Source organism: Amphiura filiformis, chromosome 11, assembly GCF_039555335.1.
Source record: "Amphiura filiformis chromosome 11, Afil_fr2py, whole genome shotgun sequence".
Taxonomy (NCBI): Eukaryota; Metazoa; Echinodermata; class Ophiuroidea; order Amphilepidida; family Amphiuridae; genus Amphiura; species Amphiura filiformis.
Genome location: NC_092638.1, coordinates 28753978 through 28771657, shown reverse-complemented (window position 1 = coordinate 28771657; position 17680 = coordinate 28753978). Strand labels below are relative to the sequence as shown.

General features: G+C 37.4%; 1 protein-coding gene across 2 annotated transcripts in view; it reads right to left on the bottom strand.

The window, feature by feature from the left end:
- Positions 1 to 1344: 1344 nt before the first annotated feature.
- Positions 1345 to 17680, bottom strand: part of LOC140164680 (oxysterol-binding protein 1-like) — a 148911-nt gene continuing 132575 nt past the window's right edge. Inside the window, exons 6-9 of one of the 2 annotated variants that reach the window (XR_011860558.1) lie at positions 14879 to 15020; positions 13724 to 13869; positions 6811 to 7056; positions 1345 to 1372 (exon numbers count right to left, since the gene is read on the bottom strand). Coding sequence is in view for 1 of the 2 variants with exons in the window: in XM_072188032.1 (XP_072044133.1) it covers positions 13768 to 13869; positions 14879 to 15020 (244 nt within the window). In the remaining variant the exon portion in view is untranslated. Of the gene's footprint in view, positions 1373 to 6628; positions 6766 to 6810; positions 7057 to 13723; positions 13870 to 14878; positions 15021 to 17680 lie in introns of those variants that run through there. The other variant, XM_072188032.1, reaches the window with a different exon arrangement.

Here is a 17680-nt window from a genome sequence, read left to right as displayed (position 1 = left end):
GGCACCATTTAACATCATTCCGATGGGCGCTGTTCTAAACAAGCGCATTATACAATGAGTACGGACGAGGAATCAAAGAATATTGCGATGATGTTATGACCTGCGTTTCTTGACCTTTCAAGCATCGTTAATCTCATTTCTCAGTTGTTTTATTGTGACATGTAATGCTATCTGAAGTACACAGACACTATTTTGAGTTTTGATGTTATAATTGTTTTTAAAAAAAAGGCGGAAATTGAAATCTGTAAGAAAAATGAAAAAAATCAGAATTGGCTTGATTGATTATGTTTGACTCTTCCCATTTCAAATGGTGCGTCCCACTTCACATGGTTTGGATATCACAATGGCAAATCTTTTAGAAAAATAACAATAAGTTACAAGACACTTACTTTTCTAGGCGTGTCCCCTGAGAAATAACTATATGGCTTGAAATTCATTCTACACTTCTCTCCCGTCGTGTGATTATAGATTTCACATTCTCCCGACTGAAATAGGAAATAATTGGTAGTGTATGATAAGTAAATAATGTTATAGAGTCCCTCTAGAACATTTGGCTATGCGAATGCCAACTTTTTGCTTTTGCTGTGTGCTTTCACGATATTCATATAATGCATCGTATGTGATGACACATGCTTGCGGGTCAGGGGTACATCGGCTTTGCCTTAAAATATTCAGATTGAGTCGGGTTCGGGGATAGATGGGACAGGAAACCTTGGGATCAGGGTGAAGAAGATCATATAATGCATTGTACTGACAACACATGTTTGCGGGTCGGGGTACATCGGCTTTGCCTTAAAATATTCTGATTGAGTCATGTTTGGGGATAGATGGGACAGGGAACTTCGGGATCAGGGTGAAGAAGATCTTGCACTGCAGGGCGTTCATTGAGATAATGAAATTGATTACATCTTACGAGAAGTCTTCAAATCTTTAAGCCAACTAAAAAACTGAAAATTTCAAGTTTGACAACGACAAAAAATGCTGATCACTCACCGTATCCACCCAAAGTTTGCCCACAATGATGTTGTGTACTGTTGACGTAACCTTGCGATATGTATAGTGACTACCAGACTTCTTGAATTGTATATGCGTGATTCCTTGCGGGAACACCTGGAGATACTTGCCGCGGAATTTACTGGTGATGGTGATGTCGCTCCATAGTGTCCAATCTTTGCTCTCCACATGGATGGCTGCAGCGGGTGGATGGTGACTCACCTGTGGTACGGATACAGATAGAGGACATTATAATGGGACATTCTATTTAAAATCCACACTACCCCTGTGGAAGATGTTAGAAATATCCTCCACAGGGGGAGTATGAATTTTAAATGGAATGAACGCATTTGGCTGCAGCAGGTGGATGGTGACTCACCTGTGGAATGGATACAGATAGAGGACATTATAACAGGCTATTCTATTTAAAATCCACACTACCCCTGTGGAAGATGTTAGAAATATATTCTACAGGGGGAGTATGAATTTCAAATGGAATGAACACATTTGGCAGCTTGCATACACCCTCTGAGATGATTCAACCTTAATCTGTTACAGAGAGAGGGCAAATTTCAGTTAAGAGGAATTAGTGTGCTAATTCCATTTGAAATTCATACTCCCTCTGTAGAAGATATTTTCCAAATCTTCCGCTTAGGGAATATGGACTTTAGAATGATAACCCCAATGGTAATAGGTTCAAATCTCTCTAATTCAGACCTGTGATTTGAACCAGTGACCTCAACCACTGATGAGTCTGCATATGGTATTCTAGGTTGTTTTACTGTAAATTAATATAATAAGACACACTGGGTATATCTGGTGATGTGATAACAAAGTATTAAAGGACTTAGTTGTACTTGCGTGATAATGAATGGTAATGTAGATTATAAAGGTTACAAACTTACAAACACTTAAAAAAACTTACAAGAATCAAAACCACCTGCAAATGAATGGCCAGTAAAATAATGTTGAACATGAAATGCTAAACATTGTCAGGAAACAAACCAAAGGTCGATAAAGTCCTATGAAAGAGGGAGGGTGAAAATGGCGATAACATTTCTTAACAAACGCTTGTGTTATTTTGATCCACATCCGGTATTCTATGAAACTAAACTTGTTATGTTTATAGGACTTTATTGATCTTTTGGTTTGTTCCTTAACCCCATGAGAACTACCTGCCGATTGGCCAAAAAGTATTTATAATTATCAATTGGACCAATCAGCAACATTGTTAGAATAATTTCACCACACAAAAAAATTCGGGTGAATTATTTGCAACGCTCCATTCTGATTGGTGATTAAAGTGAAGATATCATGTAATTGACCAATCAGAGGCAATGTTACATCGGCAGGTAGTGCTCAAGGATTTAAACAAAATGCATAATATCAACGAACAACTCTGTAACCATAATGATCTTCTACAAACACACTACATGAAATTACAATAAATGTCACCAATGGTGAATGATGTCTGTGCTTTTCCAAGGCAAAATGTAACTTTTCTAAGCTTTGTTGTTGACATTGTGCCTTCAAGGCCTAACTTTTGAGTTGGTTTGTATGTTTGAAAATCCAAAACTAACGATAGTGCACAATGTTATATCGCTGCATTCAGAAATTTCAATCATCACAGCAAATCATAAAGACTATTTCAGAATTTGATTGACAGGCGATGTCATGTGCAATATAGCATCTTTATCTCTAGGTCCGATTATATTTTGTAATTGGAACTTTCACAGCTTAATGTATCAAACGATAAAACCTCAACACTCACTAAATCTCATGTACTAATCAACACGCTTCAGGTGTGGCACCGGATGTAACTTTGCTTTAATCAATGAAAACGCTATAAATATTTCATGATTTGTTTCCGTCACCAATCTGCAGGATTTCATTTCCATATTCACACACTTGCATGGAAAATTAGCAACATGGTGTGAAACAGCAATTATACATTTCAATTCGCTCTTTTAAATCGTTTCATTAATATGTAAATGACTTGATTGCCAATGTTTCCTTAAGCTGAACAATTATGCAAACATGATGTATATGATCGAATACACTTGCTACTTGAATCTTACAGTGCTATCAAACCATGAAGTCACACTTACATTTTCACACAAAGTGTGTAAGTGTGAAATAATATGGTGAGGATCTTCTTTATGGGTTGATCAATTCAGTCAAATCACCTTTTTGGTAGATCCCATTTAGCATATGCATTTATACCTATGGTGTCATCACAGTGATGCGCACATCGCTACTGCGCACTTCACAGCTTTAAAATGTTCGCTAACGATGTGCACATCGGTGTGACGTTATATGATGCCATCAGGGGTCTACAAGCATATGCTTATGGGATTTACCAAAAAGGTGAAATGAACAAAAGGTATTTGCTATAGGGCTATTCCAGTTGAAATCCCTACACCCCTCTGGAAGACATGGCCTTAATGGCCCGGCCCACGCAGGGGGTGTAGATTACAAATGGTATCACCCATTCAAGTAACCCCATTTGAAACTCACACTCCCTATGGTTATGTCTTCCATAAGGGGTGTATGAATTTTAACTGGAATACCCCATATCACAGGTGCATTTCACTAACACTTACAAAGAATCTTAAACATCAAACTTGACTAAATATGGTACACAAATGTGCAGTTTGTCTGCATATCCCCTCTGCCCACCTGACTGTGTGCATCTGAAATTGCCCTGATGTCTGTCCACTAGCATTCCTTACTGGAGTTGGCACTGCCACATTTGACTTACATACACATCAATATGGCGTCTTCTGTAGTACACTGATATAACCAACTCAAGGATTGTTCCGACCAAAGTATGAAGTATGTCATCCATGTGAAATGCACCACAGAGCACAAATACCTGCCTTTGCTGTAAGGCCAAGGAGATTAAACTCAAAGAGTCCCGACTCAGAATACCACCATATACATACCACTATGGTTCATCCAGTATGTTAACATGTCACACATAGAGACCAATACAGTGTACCTCTGGCATTTATTGCCAAAAGCCCTATCGAATGCTTGCCTGTCACAAAGTTTTACACATGTAGTGTTGCAGCTTGTTATTGGCACAATGCAATACATGCAGAATGCAAAAAGCAAACTTTGCCAAACCCATAGCAAATAATCCAGAGGTACAATTTTTTGCCCTTCATGAGCGACACACAAACATGGCAGAGTTGGGACTCTTTCATTCTAATCTCTATGAGTAAGGCAGAACAACAATAAACTGCAAAATGGGCTATTCCAGTTGAAATCCACACTACCCCTGCCACAGGGGGAATATGGTTTTCATATGTAATTGGTCAGAGTTATTCATTTTGAAACCCATACTCCCCCCGTATTATGGCTTTACCTATATCTTCCACAACTGGAGTGAGTATTTCAAATGGAAGCTACCCAATTGTCTATTCTATTAAAACTTGTACTCCTTCTGGGGAAGACTTTAGCTAAATCTTCCACAGGGGTAGTGTGGATTTTAAATGGAATAGCCCAATAGGCCATTAAAAATAGTGATGCCTAAAAGCTGTTGACTCATTTTGCACTTTGTGTATAACATATGCTTATGTGTATTACATGTGCTTAAGTGTGTGATATAACACTTACAAGTGTTTAACAAATTATCACAAAATTCTACAAATGAATAATAACAAGAAGCAAACTAAAAATTGAAGACTTTAGCGGAAGAAGTACTGAAATTGTTGTGTATTAATCTAATGAAAATAAGAACAGATCTAATGAAAAATGGTTCAATCTTTTGGAAACTTTTGAAAGTGATTGAACACTGGTGTTTTCAAACAATTCAGGTTATATATAAATAAAAGAAAATGGCACATGAACCTGTATCATCTATGGTTTTGATCTGCGAGTTTTGTTTTAAAGAATGTTTCTTTTAATCTACAAATGTACACTTCAGTACCTTTTCCACTTACATGTACATCTTCAACTTATGTTTCGCTTCATGATTCTACAAAGATGTCTTTAATAATTAGGCTAAGGTTAATTCTAAGTGACTGCTGAAAGACTTTGTGCTAACTAAAGAGAGTTTTAGTAATCTGCTACCTTGGGTTAACATAGCCATTAAATTATTTTTTTGATGTTGATCAATCAGCTGCATTATCTGAATTAATCAATACTTCAAATACGCATAATCATAAGAATCTAATAATGCAGAGTCTGTGACACTAACCGAAGAGGGTAGACTAGGAATGTTTGGACTTTGCCATGGTTAGGTGACACTCATCTTGAAGAACAAAATAGTGTATCTCTGGATTGTTTCTCCACAAACTGGGCAAAATTAATTTTCTACACCTATTTGTAAAGACCTTTCCCAGTGCCCGATTTGTATGCCGTAACTATGAAGTCGGGTTCTGAATGGCTAATTGAACCATGGCATCATCACATCATTCGCCAATCAATCTGCATGACACAGACGCGACCTAGTTCTTTTTATGTGATCGGTCAGCAGCAGTGCGAAGGGTCTTTGCAAAAGCCTGTAGTGTGTGCATATTGCAATCTACATACAATGTAATGCGTTAACCACATGTGCTGCGTGCTGCACACACAAACATTTGTAACATTTAAGATTCCATGTCTCATTTGATTTCAGGCCTTCAAACAATTTCCAGTGATACACTATTTTTATGCATGACAGTCCAACGTATGTGTATATCCCACAGTACAACTCAAATCTAAACCACTTTGCATGCAGTATTAATCCCTAGAGTATTAGTGTATAAAACCTATTTGGATCATATTTTGCATCAAATCTAAACAAGATTCCCAATCAATTGAAATTGCATCAAAGTGCATTACTTTCATCAGTCACTTGGAATGTTACCTTATCCAGTTCATGAGATCTTTGTTTATAATGCAACACATCAAACAGAAGTGATTCAATAAAAACAGGGATGTACTTTAACACCTGCCTGGCAACCAATGATTGGCAACTTTTCTGCTGGGATGGTTAAAATTTGTTTTGATTTTCCATTACGTCAGACGCAGCGCTCATATTCTGCAGAGTTTTCAGCAGCGACATATGTTGCTGCATAAATACGTCCGGAAAAATATCGGATTGTTTACTTGTCAAAGGAGAAACTGTTGGGCTGGTAACTTTTGTGTGTTATTTGCTAGATTGGCTACTGAAAACCAAAGTTAATGCACATCCCAGAACAAGAACAAGAGATCAATGTTGAATATTGTGGGTACCCATACTGTCTTGGCATATATGATTGTAACATTTTCCTTATGCAACCCTCTTCGTGTGCTTCCTTGTGGAATGTTGGAGAATATTTCAGAAGAGGAGTGACTAAGAACTGGGTATTGCAGATATTCAACACTTTAGCTCAAGAAAAAAGTTAAACTAAGAGAAGACAATGTGATGATAGAATATTAGTTGTAACTGGTAATGGATGGCGCCTCTATAACAATAATAACTACTGAGCGAAAGAGTGGTGGGTGATCTTGATGTCTTGAACGCACCTACCTCCGCATGATTGATTTAAAACATACCTGCTCTGCAAAAGAGCGCCATCCTAGATCGTCGGTACGATCACATTCAAAGGTTTCCCCTAGCAGAGGGTTGAAAGGTTTAGTCGTTCGAAACGCAGTAGGGGTGTACGAGGTAACGGAAAATGCGGCAACGTGACACAATTCCTCCAGGGTGTCGCTGCAGTGGGCAGCATTGTCTAGCACGTGGCAATTGCCGCTAGTCTCCGTGAATCGTTGTATATATGAAAGCGGTTCGTTGAAGTTGACCTGTGAATAGTACGACAAAACACAGCAGACCATATTTATACATACCTGTTCAACAAAAGAGCGCCACCCCAGGTCATCAGACCTATCCAATTCAAAAGTTTCCCCGAGAAGCGGGTTGAAGGGTTTTGTGGTCCGCACCGCGGTGGCGGTGTACGCCGTCATGGAGAACGCCGCCACGTACGCCATCTCCTCGCTTGTGTCCTCGCACATGGCGGCGTTATCTAACAGATCGGAGAAACCGCTCTCTTCGGCGAACCTTTGGAGCATTGATAAAGGCTCGTTGAAATTCACCTGTAATGGGGAAGAGTGCAACACAGAACAGACACATGATGGCAAATGGTGGATGGAAATAAAAAGCGAGCGGTGGATCTCGATCATGGACAAACGCCGCATGTGTGAAATGTTGTTGTCCGTCGGGTCCTCTCACCATTTTGAACAATGACTACTGAGCATTGGCTAATCTTCATGGCCACATAGATAGTGCTGGGAAGATTGTGGGTCATGTGAAATCAATTTCTTGGGTAGATTTAAAATTAAACGCAACTTAAAAAAGCAACTTCTATCAAAATAAGTACTACACACCACGGTTAATATTGCAAGCAAAATAATCATTTCAAGCAGCACTGTGCTCTAATGAACAATTTCTTAATCTTAAAACAATCCAAAAAAGAGCAAAACACAGTTAACGATAAAAAGTAAAAAAACTTGCTCAAATTTAAACTTCCACATAATGGCATAGATTTAGAAAAGATTTAGATTTAGGATTTAGAAAAGAAGCACAAAGCAAAATATAAATTCACAATAACCAAATTATTAGAGTGGTGAGATAAAATGAAAGCTTTCAAGATTTCATATTTTTATAGACATACGGCACTCTCCATACATTTGCATAGGTCCAAAACTTTGTATCAACATATTGATATATTTCAATGACTTACAAATAAAGATATCATATAAAGTAACTCAGCTGTTGCAAATAGGCCTATAGCTTCAGAACTATTAATCATATTAACAATATTTTAACAAAGAAACCAATTTTGTTCAATATTAACAACACAGCAGTATTTTCTTTTTTAAAAACCAAAATTTAAAAGTTACCCTTCCAGCTATCATGAACTTTCAAATTCAGGATTTTTTTCAAAATACTGCTGTGTTGTTTATATTGAACAGAATTGGGGCGACTAGGGTATCACAATGCATATACATACATGTGTAAACCACCTTTCTTTCTATGTTAAAATATTGTGAATACAATTAATAGTACTGAAGCTATAGGCATATTTGTAATTGCCGAGTTTCATTATGTGAGGTCTGTATGCTGATAAAAAATAGTGTCGGTTCAGTCAGACCGAGAAATCTAAATAATCAAATAAAAAAATCATTGAATGTGATAAAAGTTGCAGTAAATTTCATAGTTGTGGACCTTCATTTTCTTCCCAGCACTATAATTAATAATTCTACATAAATGAATATGAAAACTAAAGCAGAGCAACAACAAAACTGCATGTTGCTAGGCCTGACTATGTTAATGTATGTTGGCGCATATGAATATGAAATACCAACTAAAGTATATCTGAATTCAAATCTACAACAACATCAATTTGAATATTGATGGTTATGTTAGTTGAAATCCTTACACCCCCTATGAAAGACATGATCTTAATCTCCCCCATAGAGGGTGTGGATTATAAATAGAGTCTCCCATTCCATTTGAAATTTACATTCCCATGTGTGGAAGATTAAGGCAATTCCTTCCATTGGGGTGTATGGATTTCAACTGGAATAGCCCCATGTTTAAAGGTTTACAGTCATTTTTATAGCCCCATGTTTAAAGGTGCACATTCAAATTTGGTGTCCTATCTTACAATGAGGCCTACCTTTAACCCCCTGGACACTACTGGTCATCTAACAGCATTTCTGATTGGTTGATAATTTGAAATGCTCATTTCAATTGCCAATTATGACTAGGCTTTAAACCATTATGGTCAAACTTGCATTTGAAGATGATCTTATTAATACCCTCCTTGATTGGTTCAAAATTGGACACAATATTCATTTTGGCCAATCAGCAGGTAGTTCTCATGGGGTTAAAACAATCTGCTTCCAAATTTTGATTTATATTGCTCCAGCGGTTTTGATAAGACAAACAAAAACATATACTAGTATAACAATGCCATGTAGGATTGTGTATGCTTCCCACATGGTTACCACTTATTACCCCTTTTTTGTTCACACCCTTATAAACAAAACATACATTGGATGTTAAATTGTACTGGGGTAATTACAAAAAATGAGATTTTTTCTGAAACCAAAATCTCAGTTTTGATTATACGTAATACTAAAAGTTCTTTAAATAAAACGGCATTGTTAATAATAATAGGTAAACAGCCTTGAACTAACTGATGTAATCATGTACATAATACCACCTGCAGAACTCGGGCATTTCTGACGCTCACTGACAAGCGAATCTAGTGTATTCTCAGTTGCCTAGCAATAGAGTCTGGGTTGCTTGACCTCTTATGGCTAGTTTATAATGTCATATTGCATACGGTCCATGATTACTTTATAAACACATCCGTGGTGATAATGTTTCCCGTCACCCATGCCTAAATCATAATCTACTGTAACATTTGATTTTATGTCTAATACAATACTACAATATGTGCAAATGAGTTGTTTCTAAAACATGGTAAAAAAGACCGTCAACTGCATGACCTATATTTGCTAGTCCTATAGTTACCCATTCCTGAAAGTCGCTGGTCCAAAAGGTCGCTAGTACCCTGCCCCTAATCCTTACCGTAAGCCCTGCTTTTGGGTTAGTAGACCTTAAGACTAACAAACCTTAGGTCTATAGCATCAGTCGCAAATTGCATATTTTGTTCAAACTGCAGACTTCAGAATAAATATTGCATGAGACTCTAAATACATGCACCTTTTTAATGTCACCTTTACCATGAATCTCATGCAAGAAAGGAAAGAAAAAAGAATTAAAAATAAGAGATAAAAGAAATAAAGAGAGGAAAGGTACAGAATGGGGAGTTAGTAAAAGGAAAATATAAAAAAAATCAGTACAAAGAAAAAAAGAAAGAACAAAAGGAAGAGAAGAGAAGAGAAGAGAAGAGAAGAGAAGAGAAGAGAAGAGAAGAGAAGAGAAGAGAAGAGAAGAGAAGGGAAGAGAAGAGAGGAGAGGAAAAAGAGGGAAAAATAACAAGAAAGAAAGAAGAAAAATAGAAAGAAAGAAAGAAAGAAAGAAAGAAAGAAAGAAACAAAAAAAGAAAGAAAGAAAGAAAGAAAGAAAGAAAGAAAGAAAGAAAGAAAGAAAGAAAGAAAGAAAGAAAAGAAAAGAAAGAAAGAAAAGAAAAGAAAAGAAAAGAAAAGAAAAGAAAAGAAAAGAAAAGAAAAGAAAAGAAAAGAAAAGAAAAGAAAAAGAAAAGAAAGAAGAAAGAAAGAAAGAAGAGAAAAGAGAAGAGAAGAAAGAGAAGAAAGAAAGAGAAGAGAAGAGAAGAAAGAAGAAGAGAAGAGAAGAAGAGAAGAGAAGAGAAGAGAAGAGAAGAGAAGAGAAGAGAAAAGAAGAGAGGAGAGAAGAGAAGAGAAGAGAAGAGAGAAAGGAAATGAGAGAAAGGAAAAGACAAAAAAGGAAAAGTAAGAAGAAACAAACAAAAAAGGATGAACATTAATGAAAATTAATGAAGAAATGAAACTATGCAAGCTGAATTTATATGAAAATGAAGCAGGCAATGCATACTTAGCTATACATGATACCATATAATGAAGCCCTGTACCATGCATACGAGTTGACATAATGAATTCTTCACAAGACACTGATGCCAAACATATGAGACACATAAACAAGCAAGTCAACAAACACAAAAATAGCAACTGGCTTGCAAGCAAGCAACGATACTAGCAGTGTGAAATGACCTGAAAATAGAAAACGTCATTATTATTCTCTGAAAATTAAAAAATGATGAAGCAGGTTATTACTGGGGCACTCCATTGGCCTGTTCCAGTTGATATCCACACTACGCCTGTGGACGATTTTGATAATACCTTCCACAGGGGGAGTAAGTTTTTCAAATGTAATCGGTCATAGTTAATCATTTTGAAACCCATACTCCCCCTGTATTATGGTTTACTTATATCTTCCACAACTGGAGTGAGTATTTCTAATGGAAGTTTATACCCAATTGTCTATTCTATTTGAAACTCATACTCCCTCTGTGGAAGACTTTAGCTAAATCTTCCACAGGGGTAGTGTGGATTTTAAATGGAATACCCCCATTACTGCAGGTAGTGATTATGATTACATATAGCATGCTCCCCATCATACATCCAAGCCTTTGTGTCATGCCAATGTTACTGAATAAAATGCAGGAAGCTGTGAAGATCAGGAACGCAATCACACAGTACATGTACATGATGTATTATAATGTGCAAATAAAATCCTGCAAATGATGTGTGCTTTGTTTGAAATCGTGGATGGCAGATTTTGCAAATATGTCGCTTTATTTACATCAGGTAGCTCAATTTGGTATGACATTGACCTTTGGGGAGGAGGAGGAGAAGAGAAAGAGATCTTAAGGAGGAAGGGAGGAGAAGGGAGAGGTGGATGTGGGCAAAATGAATGTGGCCATAGCGGAGGAGGACGAAGAGAAGAGACAGAAAACCTGGAGGAAGGGAGGAGGAGGAAGAGGAGGAGGAGGAGGAGGGGGTGGATGTGAGCAAAATGAATGTGGGCATAGGGGAGAGGACAAAGAGAAGAGACAGAAAACCTGGAGAAGGGGAAGGAGGTGACAGTGGATGTGGGCAAAACGGAAATGAATGTGTGCATAGGGGAGGAACAGGAAGAGAAGAGACAGAAAATCCGAAGAAGGGAGGAGGAGGAGGAGGAGGAGGCAGCAGATGTGGAGGAAATGAATGTGGGCATAAAGACAAAGAGAAGAGACAGAAAACCTGAAGGAAGAAGGCAGAAGAAGGAGAAGGAGCAGAAGGAAGACGTGGATATGGAGGAAATGAATGTGGGCATAAAGAAGACGACGTAAACAAGACTTGGGAATCAAAAATGATACAGAGATTATCAGTTCAATAATGGGATAGGTGAAGAAAGAGTTCATTTTGAATAAATGAACTGCTGCAAACAAGCAGCGAAATAAAGGTTCCATGTACAGTGTACATAATGGGTATAGATTTTCTTCTACAAAACACTCGATACATAAACAGAATAAGGATTTTGGTTATACAACACCATCAGCTGAGCACCAAAGAAGAATTCTAAGGAGGAATTACGGAATAATTCTCTAAGCCCCTATTCCCAAGACTATCCCAACTTACTACAGTCTTTGTACTAGTCTCATTATCAGATTAGGCATGCTTATCAAGTTCAAATGAGGTTACTACACAGATTTGCTACTAATCATCAGTCATAATGCTAAGAATGAGACTCAAGAGAATACACTAACTGTTGATACTACTATATTGGACTATTCCAGTTGAAATCAATACAACCCCTGATGGAAGACATGACCAACAATGCTCCACAAAGGGAGTGTAGACTTCAAATGGAATCACCCATTCAGGCATCCCCACTTGAAATTCACACTCCCTGTGTTGGAGATTAAGGTTATGTCTTCCACATGGGGGTGTATGGATTTCAGCTGGAATAGCTCATTTCCTACAGGAGTAGATGACCCATTTTAAGAATGGGCTATTCCAGTTGAAACACATACACCCCCTCTGGAAGACATTACCTTCATCTTCCACACCCCCTGTGTGGGAGATTTAGGGTATGTCTTCCATAGAGGGTGTACGGATTTCAACTGGAACAGGGGGTGTACGGATTTCAACTGGAACAGCCCAATGAATATGTGTAGGGTGGAATTAGCACCCAGAAGGATTATGATTATGATGGGATCAATGTCCCCTCCATACCCCTTTTCTGGGATTCCATCGTGGGTAACTTAATTTGACAAATTCGATGCGAATAAGAGAAGCTCATCGGTCTGCGGATCAAACAGCTGCCTCAAGAAATCTAGCTAGAAATACCATTAAAACGCCTTGCTCAAAGCCACAACACACACAGCTGTGCCTGGGCTCGAACCCACCATCTCATGATTTAAAGTCAATGCTCTACTGCTGGACAATGCCCTCAAACAAACAAAGGAGGATCTAAAAATATTAGTCAGAAGTATCACAAAGAAAATAATAACATAGTGAATAAAATCAGGTGAGCAGTTTATATGCCAAAAAGAGGGACGGAAATGACAGCAATAACTGGAACAGAAGATACAGGGAAAGACAGAATCTTAAGGGAATGCATGGGAAAAAATCAAAGCAGTGAAAATAGTGAGTTTTTAATATGCAAAACGCTAAAGATGTCTCTCTTCACTAAATTCAAGATGATTTTTTTGTAGCAGTAGGATGAGCCATTTTTACATGGTGATGTACGTATGAGACAAGAAAATAAAATAAAGTTAACAAATAGTAGGTAGTTGCGGGGGTAAGACATAAAATAATATCACACCAATTATATCATACTGTTTGGGTTAGTACACATTTATGATATGACGGAAGACAAACAAGTTATCATTATTTACAGCATATCATTGTGAATTACGATTAGTTCATTTCAGGCATTCAATCAGTCAGACACAAGCATCATACCTACATGCATTTCAAACCTGTGTATGCTACTGACAGTGGCTGCCCAAACCTTGAGTTTCCCACCCACTTGAACTCCCTAGTCATGACCATAATCAAAGAAAATCCTATTTGTGACAAAACATGCCAACTCTTCAGATTTTTTCCCCATTTAACTTACTACTCCACTTCCCCCTTCCCCGCTGGAAATCTATTCCATATGTCACCCACATGTTTGACCACCCTGTTGCAATTTACCCTCCACCATTCTCCCTCTGTTGCTACACATTCCCTTTTTAAAGGGATTTTTTTAATAACTTACTGGCATAGGTATCTTTGATAGTTCCTTGCCGATACAATTCTTGATTATACTCCATAAGTTGAGACTATGATTAGGCCTATGCTTGATATTGTTTTCCTTCTCTCTCTGCCTTGTTTCTTTGGACGTCTTTGGAGGGGTTTGGCGACCTGGATTTGACAATTAAGAACATAAACGGTTAAAGTGTTTGTAATTATACAGTGTGCATCAAAATATGAAATGTCACTAGATGATGTGTTTGGTCAAAATGTTCTAGTTGATAGCTGAATCAACATCTTATCCTCATACAACTGTAAAATCACTAGCATGTGACCATTAATAAGGGCTCAGTGGCTATTTCTGTGAGTCGAGTAAAAATGTAGTTGCGCAAAGTCAATTAAAACAACATGAAAATCACATGTTTCACAACTTTCTTTTCAGTAATTGACAGAACGTCTTGCTGAATTATTTGGCAATCAAGTGATTGTTTTAAATCACCAAGTGGAATGGCCCCAAGATCTCCTGATACACTGGATTTCTTCTTGTGGGGATATCTGAAATCAAAGGATTTCACAAGTTCTTTTTCAGACCTTGAGGAACTCAAATGATGCATAACTGCACAAGTTGACATCCTCAGAAAGGACACACCTCTCATTAGAGAGCTGAAATCTGCATACAGAGGAATGGTGGCTATGTGGAAAACTAAGACTTGTCAATTACTGTAAAAGAAAGTGGCGAATCATTGTATTTTCATGTTGTTTTGATTTTAATTTGCGAATATTTACGGACAAACACAATTTTTTTCAAAACCTGGCTTTTCAAATGAGAAACCTTGTTTATTAAATTTAAAATGCAACCCTGGTTTACTGAATTTGAAATGATACAAAGTTAGAAAAAAACCTGGAACCAAGTTCAACCAACCAACCTGACCGAGAAACCAAAGTTAGCAAAAACATATTTCTCAATTACAAAAAAATGTGTTGTTTCTTTCACTCAATTTGAAAACCATGTTTCTCAATAATGAAACATGGGTTGTTTTTTTCAGAGAAAACCAGGCATATTTTAACCATAAAGGCCTATATATTAAAAGAAATCTGATGTTTCTCATTGCAATTCATGCTTTGCCCGTACATCCCTTTTAAAGGGATTTTTTTCAACCTACCAACCAATAATACTTACATCTTCAGTTGATCCGTCGCCTTTGTTGACCAAAACTACTGCTTCCCGTTGTTCAGGCATCATCTCATCATCACTACTTAAATATTCTTGGTCTCGATCTGTCCCCTCGCTACTGGCCGCACTAGCCCCACTATCGTTACGTCTGCCAAATAAAAAACACACAAGTAAAATATATGTTTATTGATTTCATTCATTTGGAGTTTATTACAAGCAGTCAAGTTAGCACAGTTGGTAGGGCATCATACTTCAGTGCAAGAGGTCTCAAGTTCAAGCCCCTGTGTGTTTGGAAAATGTTCTCGTGAACAAAATTGCACTTACTTGAAATTCTCTTGGACAAGGAACTAGCTGCTTTATTGTTTCGGTTTATCCAAATGAAGACCACAACCCAATGTTAATCATATCTACTGAAGTGACTTGTGTTGTGTATACTAAAACCACTCTACCATATCAGTCACAAACTTTGCTAACAAAAGTTTAATGAAGCCATTAATCAATAATTGTCAAAACTTTTCATTTTGTTTGGTCAAAAAATGACCTTGCCATTTTAATAGATCTAGTTTAATAGATCCAAACATTATTGATATTTTCTCGGTTTCTTAGAAGTGCACATTGATTGCTTGAGATAATTTTTTTATGCAGGTCATCATCTTCAATCTTTTGTTGCATGCGCTAATTGTTTACATCAAAAATGGCTTGCATGTAAAAATAAGAGCAAGGATAGGAAATTACTCAAGGTTTCCAATGAATGGGCTGTTCTACCGTATTTGAAATTTCCCATACCCCTATAGAAGGTTTAAGAAAACCCTTCCACATATGTTTTTTAAATGGACTTGGCAAGGGTTTGTTAATTTTGAGGCCCACACTCCCCCTGCATTATACGTTTACCTACATCTAACACAACTGGATTGGAGTGAGTATTTCAAATGGAAGGTGCCCAGTTGTTTATTCTATTTGTAATCCATACTCCCTCTGTGGAAAACAATACCGCATAGGCCTAATCATAGTCTCAACTTATGGAGTATAATCAAGAATTGTATCGGCAAGGAACTCTCAAATCTTCCAGGGAGGGTGTAGATTTCAATGGAATAGCCCAATCTTAGCAATGGGAAGGAAAAATAAGTTCTCTTTGATTTAGATAATACAGCCTGTGTTAAAAGATCAACAAACACATGTTATCACACTTCCAGCAAACATCAATTTGAAGTGCATGTTTACAACTTGCATGTAATGTGAAGTGGCAATATATTTGTCTTGTCATGTTTTAGTATGCTGATCATTGTTCCCCTCTGAACCTTGGACAAAAACACCAGAGGTACATGTACATTATTTTGGTCCCCATGGTGACAATCCAATATGTGGGGATTTCCCATGGCATTACACACAGGGCTAACAACTTTACTGGTCTAACCTCTCTGCAATTTACATCGCCTCACTGTGATATATGCACATAAAATGATGTCAGGAACAAAGCAATGAAACAAAACTTCCAGTTGAAATCCATACATCCCCTATGGAAGACGTGACTTTGATATCTTCTACACAAGGAGTTTGAATTTCAAATGGGGTTACCTGAATGTGTGACTCCATTTGACATCTACACCCCCTGTGTGGGGCACTAATGCCATGTCTTCCACAGGGGATGCATGTAATTCAACTGGAATAGCATAACAAATTCATACAGCATCATCAGAGATTTCAGCTAATGCTGCTGATTAATTTCCCCTTGGTTTACTTAAATTTGCTTTACTCATCACCTAACAAGTGTGTGTGTATCCTGGGATGTCCCTGTCGGCAACTTTTGTGCTATAAAAGAGGTAATTTTCAAGTGAATAATTCTTCGCTCTTTTCCAATTTGATCTGGTTAAGTTGTTTTTAAATCCTTAAATTCTAAATTCTAAACTTCCTTCACTGAACTATACACAAAAGGAACGTATTCACACATTGTTGTTTTAATAGTTGAAACTTGGAATGCGAACAGCATGAAAATAAACGTAGCCGAAATTTACACTTTTACGGTATGATATGGGTCAATGTTTGAACTACATTCATGTCAGTTGATCAGGGTGGCCAAACCTGCGATTTGGTAGCCCAATTGGACAATTTCATGTCCCATAGAAACCAATGGTTAGGACAAAAATTGGGTGACTTTTCAACATTGGCTCCCGCGACTTCTGACAGTTTTCTGTGACAGAACCCAATGATGAAGAGAAAAATTGGGACTACTTTTTGATTATTTGACACATGATTTGGGCTGTAATTTGTTGGCAACCCTGCAATTGATGCACTGAGTGATTAAAGAAACACCTGAGGAGCGAGAGAGTGTGTGTCAATGTAACCATTTACATTTTCAATTTAATTGTGATTTCAGCAGTGAGCCTAGCGAGTGATAAATGACAATGTAATGCATACAACATGTCACAGGTTGGAGGATGTGGATGCAGAAAATGAAAACTTACTTTCTTCCTAAATTAGTCTGATTTTGTTACAAAATCTAGACATATTTTCCATGCAAGTATCTTCACATTGCTGCTTTAACATACTTTCTTTTCAACTTCATTTCAACTGCCCCATAACAAGAATTTAGCACGGTTTCGCAACACATTTTACCCCCAAACAAGATTGTGTCTGACAGGTACCGTATTCATTCCAATAAGTGCCCAGGGAGCTCAACAAAGTCATTTTGGGTGGGCGCTTATTTTTTACATAGTTTACCTAATTTTTTCGGAAGGGGCATTTATTAGAGATAAATATATGTACGTTATAAAAGGGTCCTGAGACGTTCTAGTAGCTTTTCTGATGCAG